Raw genomic sequence first — 25737 nt, forward strand, 5'->3', positions numbered from 1 at the left:
GCGGGGCACCACCCTTTTTTTCAGGCTCTGCCCCCCCCCCCCCCCCGGCAGGGCTTGGGCAACTTCAGCTTACACGCACGCACGCAACCCTCAGGCGGACGTACGTACGCACGTAAGCACGTGCACACGCACTCGCTGGCAGGCTCCCTACGCCCACCTTCCTCCAGGCGCATGCGCGGCGTACGTACGCGCAAGCGCAGCTCTCGGAGACGCTGCTGGGCGGGAGCTTTGGTGTGTCAGGCGGCCAATGGCTTTACCTGGAGCGGCGGCTGCTCGTGGGCCTAGGCTGAGGCTGATGCGGAAAAAGCCGCCCGCGCCCCCCTCTTCCTCTTGCTCCGGGGCAGGCGGCGGGGGGCAGGAGGGCAGGTGAGGCCCCGCCCGAGGAGGGAGGCGGGAGCCCTGTCAGCCGGGCCTTCGTCATCCCCCCATTAACCGGGCCTTCGTCCTTCCTTTCCTTTCCTCCGCTAACCGGGCCCTTCTCCCGTTCTCTCTTTCTAGGGCCGTCTTCACTCCCTCCCCCATCCCCCAATTAGCTGGGCGTTCTTCCTCCCCCTCCCCCACCCGCTCGGGCTTTGGCCCCCAGTGACCAGCCCCTCCCCAGGACCCCCGCCCCCGCCGCCGCCTTCGTACCTTCCGGGCCTGTAGCATTCATTAGGAGGGGGAGGGGACTGTGGTCGTAGACCCCCGCCCGCCACCAGGACCTCTTAGGTCATAGATTTAGCCGTGGTCCGAGGTGCCCCCACCCCCTCGTTTTACAAAGAGGTCAAATGTCACACCGAAGGTCACAGGCCTGTGAGGTTCAAATGAGTCAATGCATTTAAAATGTTTTAAAATCTTAATACACAGACACCCCCATCTCTCATCCCAGCCTTGTTGATCTGAGCTGTCTTTCCTTGATGTGAAGATTGAATCAGACAGGTCTAGACTTCCCCAAAATGGGCAAAGTAGGGGGAGGGAATAAGCTTGTATAGGGCCTACTCTGTGTCAGGCACTAGACTAATCGTTGGGGATACAGCCCCCGCAGGATTTTACTTTCTAATGGAGGAAACAAAAACAACGAGGTCCATACAAGATCCATCCAGAGCATATGGGAGAAGAGGAGGACAAAAACATTTATGTAGCACCTACTGTGTGGCAGAGACTGTGCTAAGAGCTTTACAAATATCTCATTTGATTCTCAACAACCCTGTGAAGTGTTATCATCATCATTATTATTATATATTAATATAATCATATATAACATAATGTATCATTATAATAAGTATTGCTATTATTATCCCCATCTTATATTTGAGTAAGCTGAGGCAGATAGGTGAAGTGACTTGTCCAGAGTCATAGCGGTTGTGGCTGGATTTGAATCCTGAGTCTAGGCATAGTGCTATCTACCAGGCTACCAGCACCTCAGTTGTGGCAGGTAAGGCTTCAGCCCAGAATTACAATCCAGTCTGTCCATGTTTGTCAGGCAGGAGACTGATCCATGGTCTCTCTTCCTCCCCCTTTGCTCCCTTCCTTGAATTTGAAGACGGAAAATCTAAGTTGTGTATTTGTCTTGACATTTGTGATTTTGGGGAAGTGTGTTTCACCTTCCTGTAAAATGGACTGCTTGGTCTCTTAAGGTCCCTTCCTGCTCTAACTCTGTGATCCTGTGATTTATTGGAGTAGCTAGGTAATACAGTGGGCCTGGAGTCAGGAAGATGAGTTCAGATCTGGCCTTAGACACTAACTGTGTGTCACTGGGCAAGTTGCTTCTCCCTGTTTGCATCGGTTTCCTCATTTATCAAATGAGCTGGAGAAGGAAATGGCAAACCGCTCCAGTGTCTCTGCCAAGAAAATCCTAAATGGAGTCACAAAGAGTTAGACATGACTGAAAACAGCTGAATAGCAATGACTTAGTGTAACCCATAGAAGTCACCAGTCTCCCCTTTAAAAATGGGGATTGATCCAGGGCGAGCAATAAGGTAGCAACAGTGGACAGAGAAACTAGGCAAGCTCAGATCCAAGCCCTTGGAAGTATGAAGCCTCATCTTCAAGAGGAAGAAGCCCTGAGCTTGGAGTCAAGAAACCATGGGTTGGTTCTTGGCTCTAACACTTGACTAACTCTGAGGCCTTGGGCAAGTCACCTCTCTGGGCTTCGGTTGCCGCATTTGTAAAATGGGGATAATAACTCCCCACTACTCAGGGTTGCTTTGAGGAAGGTATTCTGTAAATAATTCTCATCTTCAGTGAATAGACTTTGCCCTCTGCCCCAACCTTGCTTAGCCACCAAATTGTGGCCCGTCAAGGAATCAGGCCTCCAGAAGCAGGGAGAGGATTTAGGGGCTGACTGTGGAAAGGCGATTTGAAGTCTTACTAGAAAGAGGGAGGTCGGTAAAGAGAAGAGACATATGGATGCTGAGGGCATAGGAATCCACATCACCCCTAGCGCTGCCTGATGAGGTCTGTCAGAAGATGCCTGATGCTCTAGTCCCTACTCTTCAGTGTTCTCCAACCCCAAACTCCTCCCCTATCCCAGCGATTTTTTTTTTTTTCAGTAAACACCCCAAGCTTGAGCAGTCTGTGGAGCATTTTGTTTTTGCATCTCATTTCTGGTACTTAATCAGACTTCTGCAGCTTGGAGAGGTCATTGCTGAGATGAGGCCTCAGGTAAATGCAGTGCTTTTCCTACTCTGTAACCTTTCCATAGATGGGGTCATAAATTCAGAACTGGAAGGCCCCTCAACGGTCATCCAGCTGGAATTCAGACTTAGGTCCTTAGACTCCCCGGGGACCATAATTACCACCATTTCCCAGATTCTTCAACAGAGCATTCCCTCTCTGGCATCCCTGCACATGGTCCTTTCAGGCCAATTTGTGGAATTGATCTTAATGGCAAGTACGATGTCTCTCTCATTTTGTATTCACAGAACTTCAAACATCCCCTCTTGGTTGGACCAAGAAGGGTTAAATGAGTCTGATGAATTGTGGAGGCTGCTGGTATTGAGAAGTGTGAACTCCAGTCTGCATGAGGCCAGCCAGGAAATGCCAGATTTACCAGCATTCTTTGACAAGGTAGCCTATACCTCACGATATTAATGGTCAGGATGTAGATTTTTATGACAGAGTCTATTAAAGTGGCACCAGTTGCCTTTTAAAATTAGATTTTTAAAGTAGGAAAACATGACCTTTTACAAATATTGCTAAACTCCTGACAAATCCATTTCATCAAGATTATGTCATGTACAGAACAGGGCTAGTACTCTGTTGAAGGGATGATGATTCTGTCGACTTGGAATGGATGAGTCCTTTACCACCACCAACAAAAAACTTCTCCACCCTCACCATCGTTTTAAGTCATTTTTTAAAAAAGCTTTTTGTAAACTCCCTCCCCCCAACACAAAGCCTTCTGGTATGAAGACACTACAGTTTCTAGGAGAATAAGGGGCATTGTGTGTGTGTGGTTTTTTTTTTCCCCTGCTATTTGTGGGTTTTTTCTTGTTGTTTACATTTCTATTTCATGGTATCACTAAATTTTGAGAGTTGGAAAGAACCTCAGACGCTAGGCAGTCATTCAGCCACTAAGCATTAATTACCTGCGCTTTGCCTGGTACTGGAGAGCAGGCAAGATGTAGCAGTCCCTGTGTTCAAGGAGTGTTAGCAGCCCCAGCCCACCTGGAGACTCCAGTGTCAGGAAGCTCATTACCTGTATTGAGGTAGCCCATTTTACTTTTAGATGGGACTTATTTGGAGAAGCTTTTTCCCTGTTGGGCTGAAGAGGCTTACGTCAGCAAGTCACCCATTGGTGGCTCCTGGGTCTCCCTTGCGGGCCAAGGCTTTCTGCTACAAGAAACCTTCTGGTCAGTTATATGCTCCCACCCCACCACCTCCTCTGCAAGCTCAATACCCCAAGGCCCCACCGAAGGAATCCCCACCATAACCTCTCTGGAGAGCCACCCTTGAGCCTTGATGCCTTCCACTAGGGGGAGCCCCAGTTTCTCCAGGCAGCCCATCCCCCTTTGGGATGCACAGGAAATTTCTCCTGACATTTGCCTCCTTGCAACTTCTTCCTGTTCCTTCCTACTTCTGGCTTCAGGGGCCAAATGCAAGTCTCATCCCTTTTCCATAGGGCAGCCTGACCATCTTGTCATGTTGCAGTTCTCACACGGCATGGCTTCAAGGCCCCTCACTATCCTGGTAGCCCTCCTCTGGATACCACCTAGTACATTAATGTTCTTAAGTGACAGCCACTAGAACTGGTCCCAGCGCTCCAGCTGTGGTGGAAGGAGGGCAGAGAACAGACAGACTTGACGACATCGAGCCACTCTTAACAAGGGACCCCTCCTAGGAGTCTGGAGGTGATCATCCCTCTGTTGCTTCAAGAACTTGTCCTTACAGCTGAGTTGTCAAAGGGACAGTAGACCGGGAGAGGGCTTTGCCTCCTTTGGGCAGTGGATTGTGCGCTTCAGGTTAGTTTAGAGGGACCAAAGTCCTTCTTAGTACGTACAGGACGCAGAGAAGGAACTAGGATGGTTCATTTTCCTCGTGATCAGGACTTCCTCGTGATGAGGACATTTTCCTCAGGATCATGGCAAACCTGGAGTTGGCACAGCAGCTTTCTCTTGGCAGTGCCCACACAAGGCATGCATACCCTAGAAGTCTTCAGCTGTCCTCCCTGGCAGTCCAAAAGAAGCTTGAGGCATTTGGCCCAGCCTGTGGTTTAAAAGTATTAGAAACTGGAACATATTGTAGGGGAAAGAGCCCTGTGCTGGGAGGCAGAAGACTTGGGTGTGAATCTTGGCTCTCACATTTGGTATTTGTATGCCCTTAGGTTACTGTTCCTCAGTGGGCCTCAGTTTCCCCATCTGCCTAAGGAGAAGGTTGGACTGTGATCCCTGAATTCTTTTCCAGTCCTGAAGTCTACGATTCTAGGAATATTGCTTTTTACACAATGCTTTTTAAGGGGAAAAAAAAAGAGTTTAGCCATTCTAGTTTGATCTAAAACAGAGAGAAAAGTGCTGGCTTAGTAGCAGATGATCTGGGTTGAAATCCTGCCCCTGCCACTTGTTACTTGTGGTACCCTGGGATGCATCACTTGCCCTCTCTGGGTCTCAGTTTTCATATCTGCAAAACGAGAGGGTTGGGCTACATGGCCTGAGTTCTAGAACTATCATGAAAAAGTAAAACCCTGTTTTTGCAGAACACCAGGAATGATAAGAGCTCACAGCAACCAGCCCTCTTTAAAGTGGGGACAGAAGAGTTTCAGTGGACACCTTTCCCCCCTGCCTTCACATTTGTTGGTCAGTTCAAAAACCCAGACTCTTCTCATTTCACAAAAGGGAAACCTGCTCTGATCCTCCATGAACAAGCGCAGGGAGTGGGCCAGAGCAGCGGGCCTTCCTCCTGGGGGCCCTCTGCTGGGGGCCGCGAGAACCTGGAGCCAAGGCGTGACCATGGAACTGGGGTGAAAAGGCCTTTGGAACGAAGGGACAGTGGCATCGAGGCTTCGAAGAGCAGACTTCCACAGCGCAGGAAGAAACAGAGACTTTGGGGGGAGGGCGACGCCTCCTCCCCAGCATCTCCCCAGACCCTCACCTCAGGGGTGAGCCGTCCAGGGTACTCTTCCTCTGAAGAGCCCAGGCACAGCCTTTGCTCAGAGGGTGCCAGAGTGGAAAAAGATGCCGCCTCTGCTGCCGTGAGCCAGGGAATAGTGGCACTTGATAGCTGTCCGATGTGCCAGGTCCCATTTACTGGAAAGTAAGTCCTCAGTCTTTTTCCTGTCTTGGGGAACCCCTTAGGGAGGTGCCCAGCAGAGCCAGCTTGGAGCCCATGGGTGTGGGGTGGAGGGGTGTCCCAGGGAGGGCGTCTCTAACAGGCCCGCGGGCAGTGGCATTCTCCAGGCAGGTGTTGTTCCTGGGACAGCAGTTTAGAAAACCCCGGGAGGATGAGGGGCTGCAGCCATTTTTACTGAGTAGAAGTCATCGAAATGTGGCGCCACCATGGCTTTAGCCTGGGCCTTGTAAAATCATTTTATATAAGGAGTGCCTGCAAAATTAATTGATGATGCTGACTTCCACCCAGTTGGGAAGGCTAACGTCTCTTTCCTGGCTATTCTCGGCTTCCGAGGGCACGTGGAGCTGCTGGCTGTCTGTGACGGCCTGGGCCAGGATCAGCACATGGGGCTGGTCATCCACTGCTGCAGTCCGGGCACCCCTGGGCAGGAGCACAGCTGCAGCTTTATGGCCACACAGAAACACTGCAGAATTCATTGGGACAGGAAATATCATCTCGTTCTATAACGTTGGATATTTCACTTAGCTCCCGTGGTTGATTTAGTGGGAGTTGGGTTAAGCACAGAAATCCCCACATAAAGATGAGCATCTAGCTCTGAGTGAGGATGGTGTTTTAAACGAGCATTTCCTTGTTAAAATAACCCCATGAATATTTGCCCTAATATGTTCCGGGTGTTTTTTGGGAGGTTTGAAAAATTGAAAATACTCTGTCATTATTGCCAGAGCTGAAACTCGGGTTTTTCTTAAAGTTTTCAATTTGATGTCTTTTCTTTGTGGGATGGAGCCCTCTCCTGCTAAAGTTCTCCCAAGAGTCGCCACCTCCCCAAGAGGTGAGCTTCCTTAGAGCTTTGCTTTGTTTGGCCAGTCAGAGATGCCCGCCCTGCCGGCTTGACAACATAGCTCCTAGGCCCAGCCGTTTTTGGTCTTTGTTTATAGTTACATCTGGAGGGTAAAGAATGGGAGAATCTGGGGAGGAGTCTCCTAAACAGCATGGCTGGGGCAGCCAGTGGGTGGGGCCCACAGTAAGGCTGTCACCTTGCTCCAGACATGATTCCAAGCCTTGGGTAGGAGGACGTGGGCAGCTGGTGGTGCAGTGGTTAGAGCGCCAGGCCTGGGGTCGGCGAGACCTGAGCTTGAATCTGCCCTCAGACACTTACTAGCTGTGTGACCCTGGGCGGGTCATTTCACCTCTGTTTGCCTGTTTCCTCAGCTATAATAATTACAGCACCCAGGATCAAATAAGATAATTGTAAAATGTCTGGCACACGGTACCTGGTACATAGTAGGTGCTACATAATTTCTATCATTCTCATTTTAGAATTGTGTGCCTTTGGAGTTAGATAAACACAAAAGAAACTGAAGATAGATTGAGCACGTACAGTATGTCTCAGGGCTCTTTTGATAGGAGGCTTTTAATCAGTTTTTAATGCATTAAACAGGGATAGAAAGTTTCCTGCTTTACATGGTGTTTAAATATTCTAATCCTGGAATGGAGTGTTCCACTCATTTGGATACAATGAGCTCCATTCATACAGCAGGGGACAGGAGGACATTTACCTTGTAGACAATTGGAGTCACGTTTGGGGGCATGGGATGTACGGCTGCATTGTATCTGAACCCATGGAGCATGACCACAGCTGAGGCTCAGTAGGGCAGGAAGAGGCATTCTGGGAGAGCCTAGAGAGCATATCATCTAGATGGCTTACCATGGGGTCCAGCCTGGCTAGGGTGGTGATAACAGAACACAGTTTAGCTAGTTGAGGTCTCAAATTAATGAATGTCAGGAGAATTCTCAAGAAATTGAGGGAATAGAAAAAGGCTGTTGGAATTCCTTAAGAAGGACCCATCTTTTTGAAGGAGAAAGACCTTGGGGTCAGATGTCTGATTAGTCCAGTTTATCCTTCCAAATAACTTCATCAGGTTGGCAAGGGATTGTGGGGGAAATAGCCATCAGACAGTCATTTTATTTTAGGGGTTAGGGAACCAGCCTGGCTGAGCTTGGAGAGAGGTGCCTGTTGCCAAATGGGAGGTGATGTAGTCTTGTTGGTGATAGCAGCTCATGACCCGTCTGCCAAGGCATCCTGGAGCAGTGAGCTGCCATGCTAGTAAATGGAACATCTGTGGGGGTGAAGTCAGGGATCCTGGAGGCTTAGGAGGGGGGCCTAGTGAAGGAGTAGAGGTCAGCACACTATCCTAGCTGCCTTATTTCTGGGGAGCTCAGGACTGCACTGTGATTTTACTGATAGAGGGAACTCCTAGATTAGCAGAAGTCCTCTACTAGTGCAGGTTGGCCCCTTCTCTGAAGTTTCAGAAAGTTGTCTGGACCCTGAGAAATTAAATGACTTGGTTGGGGGCCTATAGCCAGTGTAGGTCAGAGGCCAGACAAACCCAGGTCTTCTTGCCTTCAAGGCCTGCTCTAGCTCCAGTGTGGTCAAACTCATGCTTGCTGTGTATTGACTTAGAATACCACAAATTAACATTATCTGTGTTGTATTGTGTTTTTATTTATTTTGTTAAATATTTCCCACTTACATTTTAATCTGTTTTGGACTAGACTGCCCAGCACTTTTCCCAGCCAGCCACAAGTTTGACCTCTGCTTTATACAGTGTTGCCTCTTAGAATAACATTTATATCACCCATTAAGGTTTGCAAGGGCTTTACATATATTGTCTCCTTTTATCCATATAAAGTTGGGAGAGGTGCTATTCTTACCTTCTTTTTACAGATGAGAAAAACGAGTCAGTCACTGAGTGACATTACCGGGGGCACACAACTGCTAAGTTTCTTTCAACATTTTTGTAAGATTTTGAGGTCCAAATTTTTCTCTCCCCCCGCCCAAGACAGCAAGTAATCTTATGTAAGTTATACACGTACAATCACATTAAACAGATTTCCACACAACTACTATGTTTCTGAAGCAGCATTTGAGATTCATTTTAAAAGCAGCATTAAAACTAGGCCCTTGGAAGAGGAAGAGACAAGCAGTAGCTGTCTGGTTTTATAGTAGTTGCTGAAATGACTTGCCAAAGACCTAGATTTGGGGGAGAAAGTAGGTGTTGATCCAGTTAGTTGTCTGTCTTGCCATTGAGCTGCATATATTCTGTGTTCATGACTTTGTCATTATAAATGATGGTGTGTATAAATGCACGTCACTAAATGCTTTAGTCAAATAGATGAGGGATTCAGATTTGAAAACATCCACTTTTGTTTTTCTCTCTCTGGAAAGAAAGTGCACCCGAGTCCACCCCTGTTAGCTGTGTGGTTGTCTGTGGCCCAGACAGGAGGCCTGTTGTGCATCCTAAGTGATGAGTCGGCCTCTGGAGGCCAAAGAAGGATTGCTGAGCTTGGGTTGTGTGTTTTGGCAAAACCAGCTATGCCTGCCACGAGCACCGATGTCAACAGATGTACACAGTGACTGTCTTGTCTCATAACTATTGCTGGGAAAGCATTTTTTTTATAATTAGCATGTACCATTCATAGAAAAAATTGTTAACCTACCATCTTTAGGTCTTATTGAATGGTAGCCGTTCCCTTAGCTGACAGCCCCCAAATGCCACCCGTGTTACTTTGGAGCTGATCTTCTGCTCAGCCCACTTGATCCATTCTGGCTAGTCCATCAAGGGAAATGGAGGCAGGAGAGGAGACTGTACAAGAGTTCTGCTCTGTGTAAAATTTTAGAAGTGTACCTTGAGGGTAGGCTCACTTCAGTAACTGCTAACCTTTATAGGGTCCTTGGAGATTTGCTTCCCTACCACTGGAAGGAAAAGCTGCCAGGGCTGTTCGATTTTATCAGTCATTGGGGGAAGACTGAATGCTGGGTAGAAATACCTGAGTTTTCCTGGCAGCTCAATAGTGCTTTTGTAGGTGAATGACTTTTCCAAGAAAACAGCGAGATCTTAGTTTTTTCTTAATAGAAGCTTGTAAATAGCATCATGTAGTAATTTGTTCTTTAAGGGCAAATGGGGAATTTTAAAAATACAGCAATGGAGGGAGATGGCACCATTTTTTCCCAGAGCATCAAAATGTTCTGGGTTGACATTAAGGGACAATCTCCCCCCTACCCCAATCCCTTTTTGAATGGCTTGAGTGGATATTATCAGTGACGTTTCCCAAAATTAAAGATTGGTTTGGATAGAAAATATTTTTACTAAATCATTCTTATCTCTTTAAGGCTCTCTTGCTTTCTGCTTTATGGAAGAGCCATGCATTCGAATCTTGGCCTAGAACCCTTGCTTCTGAGGTGCTTTGGTGCTCGCTGGCTGCTGGGCTAAGGCTGGTGCGGCAGGGGTAGAGGTGGAGAAGTCAGAAGGTCAGGGTCCTGGGGTTGGAAAAGTAAGGGCTTTTCATAACAGAAGCCTTGCAGACCCCTTACAATTTTTTGAGTAATCATTAGAGCAGTTCAGTGTTTCATTTCCATTGCTACAAGCTTGTTGGGAGTCATTTAAGCAGCATTTAGCAGGTGCAGTTGAGGTACAAAGGAGGGACCTGACAGATGAGATTTTCCTTTATTTATAGACAGTGGTGGGTAATGATGGCAAATGCTTGTCAGCACTTGAGACTGCAGCAGCAGCAGTGAGGAGGTGAGCAATGTTGGGTAGTAGTCTGGGATGCTGACAGTCTGGGGGAATTTAAGGGCAGCAGTAGGCAGAGGCGGGAGAGACTTCATTATGCTGTTAATCATGTTTCTGTTATGACCTAAATGCAGGAATCTGCCTCTTTGCAGCCAGCTAGAGCCCCTCGCAGGTAGTGCCCGATGAGGCCCACAGGAGCCTGCCAGCTCCGGGCTTGTTCCTTGTTAGCGCTTCTTATTTCTCTACTTTGAAGGGGAACCCACACGCCTGGCTGTTTGTGAACAGGAGCACATGACTACACATGGTTGTCACATGCTGTACCTAAAAGCCTGTGATCGTGTTAACCTGCAGGAGGGACCTAAAACGTGGCCAGTTTTCCAAAGCTCTTCTAGCTGGAAACATTCATGCAGGAATACAGGCGGCCTTTTCATGCTTTGGGAGGGAGACACATAAAACTCGGTTTATTTAGCAACGTTCTTGAGAAGTGACCAAATTTGGAAAAGATGATGTGTCGTTTGTGCTTCGTGAAACACTTCATTGACATGTTTTAAGACTGAAGGGTGAGAAAATCTAGAGCCTTAGACTTTTTCCTGTGGAGACAGGACAGCGCTCTAGCATTACCTTGAGGCGGTCCGAATCTTTATTTAACAGGACTCTCAGTTTACTCTCACTGATCTAAGGTCCTGACAAGCTACTAGGAAGACTCCTTACCAGGAAAGGCTAGATGGTCTTAGTATGTCCCATCTTTTATGAAGCATCTCCCCAAATTGCCTACAGAGCAGATATTTACTCTTGGCGGCCTAGATTGCACACTCACTAACTCTTGTCTTTTCTCCTCCTCTGCAGGTTCTCCCAGCTGGATATTGATAGCCATCTTGCTAAATGCTTGTCAGAGAGTATTGAAGATGTGACGTGGTAAACTTAGTAGGAACAGCTCACAAGAAATCCATTTATAAAGTAGGAATGACTAGAATATGACCTCCCCTACAGCAGAATACGAGATCACAAGAAATGGCCCCAGGCACCCCTGGCCCTGTGTGTACACATACTCTCCCTAGACTCTGGATGCTCTGAAGAGCCCTTCCTAAGGCATGCTTCCCCGAGTCATCCCTGGAGTGTCCTGGGAGGCAGCGTCCTGGCTGGGAGGACTTCTTGACTCTGCCTTTTCACAGTAGACAATAAAAATTCCATTTTGAATATTGAATGGCTATTTTAATTTCTATCATACTTCAGACCTCTTTAAACGAGGTGCTATGCAGAGCTTTCCTTCTTGACAGAGATTTACAGGTAAAGTAAGAGTCTGCGCTAGTCAGAGTAACAGTCACTGAAGGATGTGGTCGATGACTCTGGTCCAGACAAGTAAATGAGCTGCAGCAGGGTGTGGCCATGTGGACTCTGGTTGCACTCAGAAAATCCAGGCTTCCAAACTCCCTAGCTGTGGGTGGGGCTGGCCAAGTCGCTGTGGACACTCTGAGCCCACCCTTCAGACCTCACTGATGGGCCTGCCTTGCCCGGGACTTCGGGGGATTGGGAGGCTGGGTTGTCCCTAAGAGCTGTATAAATTCCAGGAACCTTCCACCAAACTGGGGTTTTGTAACTGAGTCTCCGCTCTTTGTATGATCCTGAGTTAGCCCAGAACATGGTGACCACTTGGCATTCTATTATAGTGTTTTCTTGTGGTCCAGGGCTGGGGAAGATACCAAAGAGCCTTCATTTTTAACCTCACTTGCTCTTTTCCCCTACGAAATGTGTAGAATGCCTTTATTTTATATTTTTAGCATAGAGCAAGTATTAGACTGTTTAATCTTTTCCTCTTCTCCTTACCCTGCTTTGTCACAGTGCATCAAGTCCTAACCCAAGGAAGGTTAGCTGTGAATCGAGAACAAAAAAAAAAAGGTAAACTACAGAAAACTTAGAGGTAGATAGAAGTTATCACTAGCTATTTACATAGTATCTTTGACTTTAAAATGATTTTTTAAGAAGTGTGCCCTTTTTGGAAATACCCGGTTTTAAGGAAAAGAATAACAATCTATTAGGCTTTTTCATTAAAGTCTTTAATAGGTGTGCAAGAATAGAAGCGATCTCAGCTGTTATGGGTTAGCATACCATCTTCTGCACAAGGAAAACGGGCCAGCAAAGATCGGAACTAAGTAATTATACAAAACTACAAGAACATAGTTACTGCTTTACAGCCGTTAAATTAGCTAGAGTTTTCATTTCCTATTTCAGATATGACAACTATAGACCATCTCGTTACCAGATCCATTTGTAATATATTAGGACTTTTTTTTCCAAACCACACATTTAATTACATCCTTCAGTTTCTTTAATATATAAAACAAGTACTTCATATAAAAATTTCTCCTTCATCATAAACAAGAACGTTATTCATACACTTGCACGTGAGCCCCCAAAGTCATAGCTGGCGAACTATTTGGCAGCACAGCAACATTGTGAATGCCTTCGAGCACTTACGTAAGCCCGGGGCGCCGGTGCCGCCACGGGGGCCAGCGGGCCTTTTTTTTCCAGCCGCTGCAGCGAAATGAATCAGCTGCCACTAGCAGTCTATGAGTGGAGCAAACACACACACACACACACACACACACGTCCCTCGCCTGGAGACTCACGCCAAAGGGAGGATCCCTCCCGACCAGGGTCCCCCTGCTCGCAGTCACACCGTAGCATAACTCAAATGTGTGCGGCTGGAAAGTGGAGGGATCTGATGAAAGTCACAGCCAGGTGGGGGAGTGGAGAACGAGCCAGTCGGGAACGGCCTCTGGCCTGCGTCCTGCACGCCCTGCATTTCTAGGCTTTTGAGGCAAGTGCGTTTCACTGGAAGGGGAGGGGCGCTGGTTCGAGCACAGCTTCCGGGCCACCGTGGAGACCCCGAGCTCAGACGGAGTCACTGCCCCTAGGAATTGTGGAGGCTACAGTGGGGCCTGTTTACCAATGGTCAGTTGGGGATTTGAGAGAATATTTTGGCAGTCTCATCCTAGCACCTCATGACTTGGATGTGAATCTGAGAGATGTCACGTTCAGCACCAAGTGCGATGCTGTACCCTGAGAAACCTACATGTTAATGCAAAGAGAGTGAAGGAGGGTTCAGGGGGAGTCTGTATCTTGTACCGGCTTAGGTGTCTGTCTTTGTGCTTCCTGCACTGTTCCCCTTCTCCCCTCCCAGATCCAAACCACACAATTCACGGAACCAAGAACTAGCACAGAGACCCGTGCAGCCCGGCTACGGTGACCTGCAGCAGCGGCAGGTGGGTCTTTACAAGCCTTTGAAACGTTTTCTGTGGCAGTGGACACTTGGTGATCCTTAAACAAAGTGACCCGACTGTTCCACAGCTGGACAAGAAAGCATCCTGTTAACCCCTGTGAAGCTAACATCGATGGTGACCCGACCCGACCCCTCCCCCCCAACACATGCTTTTGTTTTCACTGTTTCCAAAAGAGAAGGGATTTAATGGACAGTTTTCAAATTGTTATATTTTTCAAGTGGTTCCCACTCCCCCTTGCCATCTTGACGTATATAAAACCTACAGTTGAGCTTCATCAAGCAATCCTTTCTTGTAAGCAGAACGGTTATTTAGTAATATACAGATTCTCAAAGCAAAGAGATTATTAGAAGTAGGAGGTGTGCTTTATCAGGAAAATGGGTTATGTTTATGGATACTCTAGATTTATTATTAAACTTTTAAGGCTAGCTCCATCATACTTTTTTTCCCCTATTTTCTAATTCGGAATACCATATTACTGATAAAAATATTTTTCAAAAATCTAATACATAACACAAGACATGTAGGCACTGCTTAAGGATTTTTCAGAAATCTATTTTGTGCAAATTTAGTTTTTTAAATATACATATTTTTTGGTCTAATGGTGCTTTGGCAAGCATCATTTTAAACATCTACCTCATCCAATTTTATCCGTCGATAGAATGATAATGTTTTACTAATGGAGATTCGCATTGCTCCTTTGTAGCTCAAAGGACATTTCTAAAATAAAGGTGTGTTTTCAGCAATAGACACTCCAGCTGTTAATTACATGCGTTGTATGAAAATACCTGTTAAATATTAACAACAAGAACTTACCAGGATTTAGAAAAGGCTCCGAATTTGTAAAAATTCTTCGTTGCAGTTTATCCATTTAGGCACTTAAACTTCTGTACCCAAACTTATGTTTTGATTGCTAATAAAACACAACTCCTCTTTTATTTAGATAGTGTATCTGAGATGTTTAGACAGGTGCCACTGGTGGGAAAAAAGGCATCGGAAATGAGGTTCAACACCACTGTAACATTTTATTCTTCAGGATATTACACTTTAATTTTCTTGAATTTGTCGGCCATTGCATCAAGTTTTGTTTTGTAGAAAGTGTGCATCTTCAAAGTCGTTGGAACATTCATTTCCCGAGGACGTAACGAACATGAGATTCTTCCACGAAGCAGGCACGTGTGCACATTCCCTCAGAAAAGAAGCCAGTCGCATCAGTGCCCCAGATTCCAAAACCAGGATCACTTAGAGGAAGACACCCACCAAAATCTATTCTCTTCTTTGATTTTCAGCAGCAATTTTTAAAAAAAATCATTGGTCTCCACTCAAAACCTTACAGTTCCCCAGCCTTGCATGCATATACTGTAGTTAGGGATAAATGTAAAAGTTCATTCACATTATTTGTCCACAATGGAGATGCCATTTCTTCATACTGACTCTTCTGTAGAAAGCAACAAGGGGTTGATGTATTCAAATCCTTCAAATTCTGACTGGTCTATTCTTTTTACTACATCCCTTTAAGAAAAAACAAAAAAGACACAATTATTGCCTTGTGTTTTAATCCCTACTGGTAATGCCTCACTCACAGACTTTACTGGATGTGCTTAATTTCAGAAGGCTGAGAATACAAAATATTCATTGTACCAAATTAGGTGACATAAGCATAGTCTTAGAACAGGAAGGCCCTTGAGAGACCACCTAATTCTAGCCCTTTTTTACAGAGGAAGAATCCATGGCGAGACAGGGAAGTGCTTTGCCGAGGGCCATACGACACTTGAAGAGGCAGGAAAAGCTCTACCACCCAGGCCCCTTCCCCTCTAGTTTGCTGACACATGAGGAACCCAAAAGCCAGACACTGCCTGAGAAAGCTCTGAATGACTCGGAAAAAGTAAGCTTTCCTCTGTGAGGGATCCTAAAAGAAGTCTTTCCTCGTCCCTGTACAGCAGGGCTCTCACAGAACTCTCATGAATAATGATGAGGAGCCCTTCACATATTCTGGAAACTCCAGCCCATGAGCAGCCACAGGCAGATCACTGTGGTAGCCGTTCGGGGCAGTGCAGGGGCCGGCGGGTGGGCCGGCCTGGGGAGTGAGGGGCTCAAGGCCTGCTGGGTGATAGAAATGTGAACGTGGCACACAGTGAGCACGTCACAAATCCCTCTGCCTCCATTGTGACTCCATTCGGGAAAGCCTTGGATTTACAAGAGCACTTACTCGTCATCTGGGGTTAGCTGCACAGGTTCGCTGGTGAACTGCGTATCAAAGTTATCCAGACCATAATCATCGGTTATCTGAGGCTGAAAAGGAGGGAGGGCTTGCTTCTTCTCCAGCTTTGAAAAAGAACAAAACAAAGATCAAATGGTGTCCTATTTATAACATCAGTGTGCGAGATGCACCTTCCATATGCCACTCACTCAAAGAGGGAAGATCGGGGCCCTGGAGGGACCAGGGAGGGACCCCAGAGATGCCCTAGTCCACAGGGTTTGAGCAATCTTGGGTCTCTTAGACCCTTGGGCAGTTGGGGGAAGCCAGGAACAGACTCTTTCTGAGAATTAGGTTTTTAAATGCATAAAATATATGTAAGATTACAAAAGAAACCAACTATCTGGAAAGTTATAAAAACACAAAAGGAAAGCACATTCACAGACTCTAGGTTAAAAACTGCTGATCTAGCCCAACTGCCTTGCTTTGTAGAAAAAGACTCAGAGGGCCAGACAGGACCAGCCTTTTCTAAGGACAGGGCAAAAGCCAAATTTTGGAAACAGAAAAAAAAAAAAAGGCTTTCACGCCAAAGTTCATTCAACTGACAAGTCTTTATTATTAAGGGCAATTTGGATCCAGGTCTTTGGGTGTCAGGTGGCCACAACTCTATGCCTGAGAGCCCAGATGAGATAAAATCCCTGGTTCTATGTCATCAGTGTTGCTGCAGGATTGCAGAACCTCAGCAGTGTTTGAACCTAAGGCCTTGGAATTTCCTATCCTAAGGAAACACTTTGGGTTAATTAGAGCTGGCCCCAGGGGCAGTGGGCTCTCTCTCTGCTAGGCCCTTCACCAAGGGACATCTTCAGGCAGGGGTCTCTCTCATCCAGTGCTGAGGTTCTACAACCCTGGGATTCTATCTCCTCTGGGATCTCAGCATAGACTTGTGGCCCTCTGATGTCCAATGATGCTCTCTCCAAGGGCCCGTCCAACTGGCTGCCCAGGTTTCTTAAATTAATACTGGCAGCTTGTCTCTGACATTAGTTACAGGTTAATCTGGATAACAACCAAGTGTTACCATCTTTAAGTCAAAAAAGAAGTATCCATCTCTCCTCAAAATGGGAATGCTGGCAAAAGTCAGGACCCGCTCCCTCCACACTCCCCCACATACAAGTCTGGCCTCAGACCCCTTTAGCGTCATGATAAAAGGCAGTCTCTTCTTTGTAAGTTGCCCTGGTGGGGAGCACATCAGGGATACAAGATGGGAGTTGTAAATAGCTTTCTTTCATATCTCTCCCAACATCCCTCCAGCTCCGGAGGAAAGACTATTTTCAGCCCCGCTGCTAGGGAGAGACACTAAGCACTTCTCTTGGGAAAAGTGCTGCAGAGGGGAAAGCTCCCTGGGTGGGGAGTCGGAGGACCCGCGTTCAAATCTTGGTGCTGACCTATGTATGATTGCATGACTGTGAGGAAGTCAGTTAACTTCCCTGGGCTTCAGTTTCCCCATCTGTCAATCAGCCGAAGCATTTATGAGCTACTTCCTATGTGCCAGGCACTGTGCTGAGATGAGAGCTGGAGATACAAAGACAAGCTCGTGCCCTCAGGGAGCTTCCATTCTAACTGGCTTGGATCACACAGATTCCACAGACCATTGTATCATCAAACCTAAGATCTAGGTTCTCCAGAAAGAGCCACAGGCTCATCACCTCCCAGATCTAGGCCTGGAAGGGATCGTGGAGGTCACCTAGATGACACATTCTATAGATGAGGGAACAGAATGAGCGAATGAACAAAAAACTTATGCTTGGCACTGTATGAAGAACAACACAGCCTCTGCCCCAAGAAGCTCACATTCTAACAGAGGAAGACAAGACACGCAGGGGTGTGGTGCCCAGGGAAGAGTGCTTGGGCATGGGAAATTACAGGGATGGTGAGTGTGCCCAAGGTCATGGAGGCATCAAAGGGTAAGAGCCCGGGTAACTCTGAATCCTCTCCCCATAACTGGATTCCCACATCCCTCTGGGGGACCCTGGCACATTTATTTCCTCAACAAAGCCCCTAGGTAAGAGGAATTCATGCTGCTCCAGAGGTGCACCTTAAGGGCAGACCCCACCGTTGGGAGCTAGTGCTGTAAGATTAGGAGACTGACTTTAGTCCTACGAGCATGCCAAAGTGTTGGGGGTATTTTCCCCCTCTTCTGCTGTTGGAGCGCTACCTCCCACCCCCTTCAGGCCCAATTCTCCATAATTTGGAAGCTGAAATGGTCTCTCGGGTTCTTTCTGAGGCACACCCAGCTCGCTGTAAGCATCACCCAAGCTTTTTGATTTTGGCGTGGACTCTTCAGGGTCAGCAAGAGTCTAAGAGGATCCGATTGCAATGCATGTCTTGGCATTTCTTGTCCTTTATGTGAACTGTCATTCGATACCTCTGGAGGAGATTTTGGGGCAGAATCTGACCTGACATAGTCCCTCTGATATGATGATCTGGAAGGAGCTGCAGAGAGCCCAGCATATGTGTGCCGAACATGAAACTGTCTTTTCATAGGCGTTCTCCCCAAGACCAGGGCCTTGAGTGTGTTTTTTTTACCTCCAAAATGATGGCCAGATAAAAGGGGATACCTAATGTGTATATAATGCTTGCAAAGTGCTTTACAAACATCCCCTCATTCATCTTATCCTCACAGTCCTGGGAAGTAGGTCCCATTAGTATTGTCACCCCCATTTTGCATAAAGGGAGACGGAGGCAGACAGTGGGGAAGTGACTTGCCCCGGGTCACACAGCATCGGAGGCTGGATTTGAATTTGTGCTCTCGCCACATGTTCTACGAATGGAAAAATGAGCCTCTAGCCACAAGCCATTTAGTTCTGGAATCAAATTCAGTTTGTGGCAAAGTTAACCTGACACTTCTTTATGATGAATAAACCACCAAGGTACCAAGCAGTTCACTTTGGGGAATGTGATTAGCATTGCTTGCCTGAAAGTACCCCAGAGTGCCCAGGGTCTGAGAGGGAAAACACAGTGCAAGATGCCATCCCAAGGCCCACCCCCCAAGCACCCCAAACACAGAGATGCACACCCCAGGGGACTCCGGCAGCCGAGTCTTTTGTTTCTGTGGTGGGGGGCATCCATGACCAAGTCACCACAGACTTCCCCTTTTCTTAGGCAGCCTCCTGTAGGTGCATAAACTGTGAACTGGCCTCACAGAAAAACCTCCAGAAACTTGGGGCTGTCCCCACTGCCAGGAAGACTGAGGCTAGTGAATCTCTTGAGCATCAATGGGAATGGCTTGGCGAAGTAAAACTTAGGAATCCAGCTAACCAGAGAAGGTCTGACAAGCAGCACAGACCTAAGTCTCAGGAAGCCAGGTAAGGCTGGAAGGGTCAGGCTGCCGTAGGTAGACACAGGTCTGGAGGGTCAGGATGTCAGCCAGAGCAGACTCCACAGAAAGGGTCAGCTTCAGATGGAGGGACAGAGACTGCTTCCTGCCTCCTGAGCGAGGGTGGCCTTGTGCCCACAGGGACTGCTTTCGGCCAGAAAGAGAAGACTGGACAGCAGATGGGCCCTGCTTCACATCCAGGAAGGAGGAGATACGCCATTCATGATGATCCCACCATCCTCACCCCTTTCCTCAAAACCACCCAAAGATGAGCCTGAGCATCGTTATTCTCATTTTACAGTTGAAGAAAGTGAAGCACAGAGACTTGGGGGGTGGGGTGCAGCAGGGTTGACACAGCTAGTAAATATCCACAATGAGATTTGAACTCCTGACTCCAAGCCCTTGGCTCTTTCCACTACAAAATGCTGCCCTCTAGTGCAGAGAGTGGCACACAAACCTCGGGTAAGGGCCAGGGGATGAGGTGCAAGACAGAAAGGAAATCTCTCCCTTGCAGTCTTTTCACCTACATTCTCTCTAAGCACAAAACAAGACTACCCCTGAGCAGATATCGAGCTTCTACGCACTACACAAACGGTCTTCTTGGGGCACATACATCTGGATGAAATCACAATTACACCCATTTCTATAAAAGACATTATTTGGGGGTGATTCAGTAAAGCATCCGCCACCCATCTTTCTGTAGTTTAATGTTCCTTTGTCTATTAAGGTATGGCACATGAGGATTAAGGTGAGGAGAGTAAATCTAGAGTTGAAAGGGACCCCAGAGGCCAACTACCAAAGAGCTGCCCTAAAACCTACCAGATGGTAGATTTAGAGTCAGAGGAAATCCTGGGGTTCACAAAGTCCAACACGGTCCTTTTACAGAGGAGGAAACTGAGGCCCTGAGAGGGGAAGTAACACGGTCAAGGTCACACAGATAGTAAGTAGCAGAGGCAGGATCTTGAACCCGGGTTCTCTGGATCTACTGCACCAGGTGTTGCTTCCTCCATGAAAGCTGTCTAATTCTTGGTGTGTAGGTGCCCCCAGATTCTGGAAGGCTCTGTCTACACAGCACAAGCTCTGATAGGTTCACGAAGCCAAAAACCAACCTATTCATCAATAAGTATTAAGCACCATGAGCATCCATGGTAGGCTGGCAGTACACGTACAAAGAAACGATCTCTACTGGCAAAAAGCTCACAAGCAACATTTGGGCAATGTCTTAAAATGGGGAGAGTGCGAGGTCTGGAAGACTTAAGAACCCAAGTTCAAATACCACCTCTGTAACTAGCTGTGATTAGGAGGGCTCAATCCCTTTCTCATAGAATTTCAGAGTTGGAAGGTACGTTGGGTTTTCTTTAAGACTCAGCTCAAATGCCACCTTCTTGTAGAAGGCCTTTCCTGGTCCTCTCAGCGGCCAGTGGTTTTCCCTCTAAGGCTACCTTCCATCTACTCCATGTATCTGGTATGGCTCCAATTTACATACGTGGTGTCATCTGGATTAGACTGTAAGTGCCCTGAGGGCAGGCACTATGTTTTCTTTCTCTCTGTATCCACAACCCTTGGGCACAGTGCCTGGCCCAGCGTACGCACTTAGTAAGTGCCCTGCTCCTGGCTGGGGCTGAGTTTAGGAGTTGTGAACTGCAGAAAAGCTCAGATCACTCATATGGTGAGCCCTGCTGGTGGAGAATCATGAGGCTGCCTAATGAGGGGCAACCAGCCCATATTGGAAAAATGGTGCCGGTTAAAGCTTCTGTATCAATCCATAAGTACTGGGATAGGCCCTGTGAAGGGCTACTATTCTTGCAGCCTGGACCAGAAGGGGAGACCCAGTTTCAAAATAAAACAAAGACAACCAACTATTAACCAATGATCTGTTGACCAACTATTCCAATCCAAACCAGCCCTGACCAAGAATCCCTTCTCCAACGTTACCAACAAGCGGTCATCCAAGTTTTGCATTAAAATCTGCAGTTCGTATTGATTAGAGAAATGCAAATCAAAACTACTCTGAGGTACCATATCATACCTATCAGATTGGCCAACATGACAAAACAGGAAAATGATAAATGTTGGAGAACGTGGGAAAATTGGAACACTAATGCATTGTTGGTAGAGTTGTGAACTGATCCAACCATTCCGGAGAGCAATTTGGAACTATGCCCAAAGGGCTATAAAACTGTGCATAACCACTGACCTAGCCATACACTTCTAGGACTGTATCCCAAAGAGATCATAAAAACGGGAAAAGGACCCACGTGTACAAAAATATAGCAGCTCTTTTTGTGGTGGCAAAGAATTGGAAATTGAGGGGATGCCCATCCATTGGGGAATGGCTGAACAAGTTGTGGTATGTGAATGTAATGGAATACTATTATTCTATAAAAAATGATGAGCAGGCAGATTTCAGAAAAACCTGGAAAGACTTGTATGGACTGATGCCGAGTGAAGTGAGCAGAACCAGGAGAACACTGTACACAGTAACAGCCACATTGTGCGATGACTGACTTTGATAGACTTGGCTCTTCACAGCAATGCAAGGATCTAAGACAACTACTTATGATGGAAAATGCTATCCACATCCAGAGAAAGAACATACTATTTGCTCTCCTTTTCTTTTGTTGTTTTGTTTTATTGCTTCATTCTCGTGGTTCCTCTCATTAGTTCGAATTCTTCTTAACATCGTGACTAATATGAAAATATGCTTAATATGAATGTATAAGTAAAGCCTATATCAGATTGCATGCTGTCTTGGGGATGGGGGAGGAGAGGAAAGGGGAGAAAATTTAAAATTCAAAATCTTATAGAAGTGAATATTGAAAACCAAAAATAAATTATTGGAAAAAAAATCTGCAGTAAGAAGGAACCCATTCAGGGAACCTGAGGCCGCCCACCCCACTGTGGGGCAGCTCTCTTGGGGCTTACATCAAACTTACTGCAAGGGAACGAGGTCTCAAAACGAGTGGAACCCAGGGGCACCAGGGAGAAGGGACAGGGATCTAAGGGCCAAAAGGGTCTGGAAGGGAAGGGATGCTACCAGCAAAGGGAGGAAGAAGGAAGAGCAGACTGGGGGTGGGGAGCTGTCGAACGAGCCTGCTTTTGTAAGCTGCAAATGCTCACGACTGGAAGAACTACCTTACAGATTTCTCTTTTAGGTTTGACCAGCACCTTGCTTCTGCTCCTATTCAGTCTCGTGACTAATAGTCTCTCTTTTCCACTAGGAAAGGGAGAGGAAAGAGTATTCGATCTACAGCATTTCCCATCTTTTGACTTCTCTGCTGAGAACTCTTTTCCCAGAGGACTAAAGCAGAGCCCCCAGCTTGGCTGGGAGGAGTCGCAGTTGGCTTTTCATATATTCGCTGGAAAACACAGGATAACAGAGCACACATTTCCCACCTTTTAGAGTGACCTTGGCATCTCCAGCAAAGCCTTGCTAATTGACAGGATAAATCCTCTCCCAGTGCAATGGGGATGAATGTGATTTGGAGACTGTCCAAGAAGGGTAGTAAGACCCCTGGGGGAGTGAGGGCCCAGAAACCAGCAGGACTGAGCAGGGAGAGGGAGCAAGGCGAACCACTGCAGCTTTAGAGTCAAAAGATGTGGGTTCAAATCCTACTGCTCCACCTTCCTGCTTATACGACTTCAGGCACAGCTCCACAGATCAAGATTATCTTGTGATGCATGGAGGGTTGGCTAAGAGGACCTGGATTCAACTTCCACCTGGGACATAAACTGGCTGGGTGACCCTGGACAAGTCAGTGAAGTCTGTACAGAGACACTGATGGGCATGGCTAGAAGGTACTTCTATGACAATGAAATGACCATTCTAAACCCAAAACAACAACCGAGCTTTGTATGTGGTGTTTTCGAGTTTACATATCACTTTGTCACAGGATCAGAGACTTTCCACAGGACGGAAAAGGACCCGTGGGGCCATTCATCCCCATCACCTCTTCTTACAGAGGCTGAGAGACGGGCGATGATCTGCCCAAAGTCACACATCCAGGACGTGGCAGCGCAGGATTAACTTGATGTGGACCCAGTGTCTTCCGGTGCTCTTTCAGCCACCACAGGGTACAGGGGATAGAGTCTGGTGTCAGCAAAACCTGAGTTCGACACTTCCTAGCTGTGTGGCCCTGGGCAAGTCACTTCACCCACTTGCCTCAGTTATCTCAACTGTAAAATGGGGATAATAACAGTGCCTTGCACGTAATAGGTGCTTAATGAAAGCTTTCCCTTCCCCTCCCCTTCCAAAGGCTAATCAACCAATCAATGAGCATTTAATAAGCACCATTTAAATAAGCATTTAATATGTGCCAAGTCCTGTAGATACAAAGGCACAGGGAAGGAAGAAGGTAGCAAGTACATTATTAAGTAATTTAGGATCACAGAAAGCAAGTGACCTTACAGGCCTTAGACTCTTTATTTTATAGGTGAGGAAACCAAGGCCTAGAAAGGCAAAGACTTGCCCAAGGTCACACAGTTAGTAAGTGGCTTAGCCAGGACTTGAATCTGGGACCTCGGACTCCAAATTCCTTTTCCCCTCTCTTACACTGGGCCAGTTCCTGGCCGGGGAACCAGGATCCCAACCCAGCTACCTCCTGCCTCTTTCTCCACCCCCACAGTTCCCCTCAAAGACCCTTGGGTGACCAAAGCCTGGAGTTTGCCCTGGCCAAACAAGGGCATAAGAATCCTTGGCTATGAAGGGTTTTTTTTTTTAACCCATTTCACCCAGAGGCTCCCTGCCAGCCTGGAAAATCCCAATAAAAACAAAACAAAACAAAAAAATCTAATGAACAAGAAACCCCACCCAGTTTCTGCAGAACAGGCTGCTTTCCTTTCATGCCAGTTCCCAGAAATCAGCCGAGCTCTTCAGCTCAGGGCAGTGTCTGGTGGCATTAAAAAGGCTCACTCTGCTTCCGGCCCCTCCTCCCTCTCCCACCCAGCCCCCCAAGGTTGTTCCATTCAGGATGCAAGATGCTGCTTCCGCCAACTCCACGGGGCTGGGAGCCGAGCATTCTTGGAGAGCTGGTGCCTTTGCCCTGGTTACCTGGGCCTGGAACTGGCACCTTCTCCATTTTCCTGAGACGATGGAATATTTCTTTCTGCAGTCTGGAGCAGAAACAGCTCCCTCTGCCCCATATGACAAAGAGTCTTTTATAGAGAGCTGCCGAGCCTCGGGGTCTCGGGGCCCGGCCCGGGAATGAGCGTCCATCGCTCCCTGTGAAGCCCCCCCCATCCAGGACCGTTCAGTAGCACAGACAGCAAGTCATCCCCATAGGTGAGGAGAGCCCAGGCTCCCAAGCTGGCTCTGTACCCATCCTAGCTGGGGGGCCTCAGACAAATCCATTTATAAAATGGGAATAGTCACACCTGCAGGATCTTCCTTGTTGTGCTATGGTGAGAAAAGCATGGGCAAAGCTTAAAGTGAAACGTGGGGGGAAATGGGGAGGCAGGGTGTGAAGCAACGCATCGGAGGCAGGATTTGCACCCAGATCCCCGACACCTGAGGTCAAAGCTTTTTTCTACAGTACTGTGGTTGAAGGATAGAAGCATTTATTAGTCACCTACTGCGTGCTGGGCTCAGCACTTTACAAATACTATCTCATTTGCTTCTCACCTGGGAGGCAGGTGCTATTATCATGCCCACTTTACAGAGAAGGAAACTGAGGCCATTGGTGGTTAAGTGACTTGCTGAGGGTCATGCAGCTAGGAAGTGTTTGAGACTGGATTTGAATTCACATCTCTTCATCTTGTTTGCCTCAGTCACAGTGGAGAAAACACAGGGCCTGGAGTCAAGAAGACCTGAGTTCAAATCCAACCTTAGACACATACTAGCTGCATGACCCTGGATAAGTCATTTAACCCTGTTTGTCTCAGTCTGCTCATCTGTAAAATGAGCTGGAGAAGGAAATAGCAAACCACTCCAGTATCTCTGCCAAGAAAACCCCAAGTGGGATCATGAAGAGTCAGACACCATTGAAAACAATTGAACACCACCACCATCACCACTTGCTGACCCCAGGTCCCTTGCTCTGTTCCCTGCACCACCCAGATGTCTCTAGCAGAACAAAAGAACAGTGTACAGCCAGGTGTTCTGGTACATAAAACTCCATCATGCAGCATAACCAAAGAGAGAGAGGCAGGGCCCAGCCCTAAGGAGTAAGAATAAGTAATCTATTTCAATAGAGCCTTGGACCGCCAGGCCTTGAAGAATCCAGATTACAGACTTAATCATTTACCAAGGGCACCTGGCTGGAACACCCAGATTTCCCTTCCTGTGATGCCCCATCCCCCCTTCAAAGGAGCACCTAGAAAATTCAGCCTTGCCCACTTCTCCAATGTCACTGAAAATTACACATATTCCACAATCCTTGGAAATAGTATGTCGGCTCCCATTACCGAAATTGTCCATCGAAGAGAATTATTTTAATAGGTACATGGATATAATCAGGTTTTCAGTAGCTACAAATTGGGACCCATTACCCCTGCTCTTTCAGAGTTTTCAGGAACAGACCAAGCCTGTCTCCACGAGACCTTCTTGGGGTGACC

The 25737-nt window shown here is 47.1% G+C and overlaps 2 protein-coding genes across 4 annotated transcripts in view; one reads left to right on the top strand and one right to left on the bottom strand.

Moving 5' to 3' along the window:
- The first annotated feature begins 180 nt into the window (after positions 1–180).
- Positions 181–11541, top strand: FAAP20 (FA core complex associated protein 20). The gene is made up of 4 exons (XM_020971834.2): positions 181–366; positions 2904–3048; positions 5174–5730; positions 11184–11541. The coding sequence occupies exons 1-4, from the start codon at positions 248–250 to the stop codon at positions 11254–11256; spliced, it is 894 nt and encodes a 297-aa protein (XP_020827493.2). The 5' UTR covers positions 181–247; the 3' UTR covers positions 11257–11541.
- A 3074-nt stretch (positions 11542–14615) lies between these two features.
- The window catches only part of PRKCZ (protein kinase C zeta), a 234859-nt gene continuing 223737 nt past the window's right edge, over positions 14616–25737 (bottom strand). For all 3 annotated transcript variants that reach the window (XM_020975890.2, XM_020975897.2, XM_020975901.2), the window contains 2 exons: positions 15825–15940; positions 14616–15127 (listed from right to left, as the gene is read on the bottom strand). In XM_020975890.2, coding sequence (XP_020831549.1) covers positions 15040–15127; positions 15825–15940 — 204 coding nt within the window. In that variant the 3' untranslated portion in view covers positions 14616–15039. The remainder of the gene's footprint in view (positions 15128–15824; positions 15941–25737) is intronic.

Source organism: Phascolarctos cinereus, unplaced genomic scaffold (genome assembly GCF_003287225.1).
Source record: "Phascolarctos cinereus isolate Bilbo 61053 unplaced genomic scaffold, phaCin_HiC Scaffold_726;HRSCAF=1367, whole genome shotgun sequence".
In the NCBI taxonomy this organism is placed as follows: Eukaryota; Metazoa; Chordata; class Mammalia; order Diprotodontia; family Phascolarctidae; genus Phascolarctos; species Phascolarctos cinereus.

What these genes read in the sequence shown, in the direction of transcription:
- FAAP20 (XM_020971834.2), top strand. Translation starts at nt 248, where the DNA reads ATGGCTTTACCTGGAGCGGCGGCTGCTCGTGGGCCTAGGCTGAGGCTG. An exon ending in TACCAGCATTCTTTGACAAG is followed by an intron (nt 3,049 to 5,173) that starts GTAGCCTATACC and finishes CTGTTTTTGCAG; the next exon opens with AACACCAGGAATGATAAGAG. An exon ending in CAGGTCCCATTTACTGGAAA is followed by an intron (nt 5,731 to 11,183) that starts GTAAGTCCTCAG and finishes CCTCCTCTGCAG; the next exon opens with GTTCTCCCAGCTGGATATTG.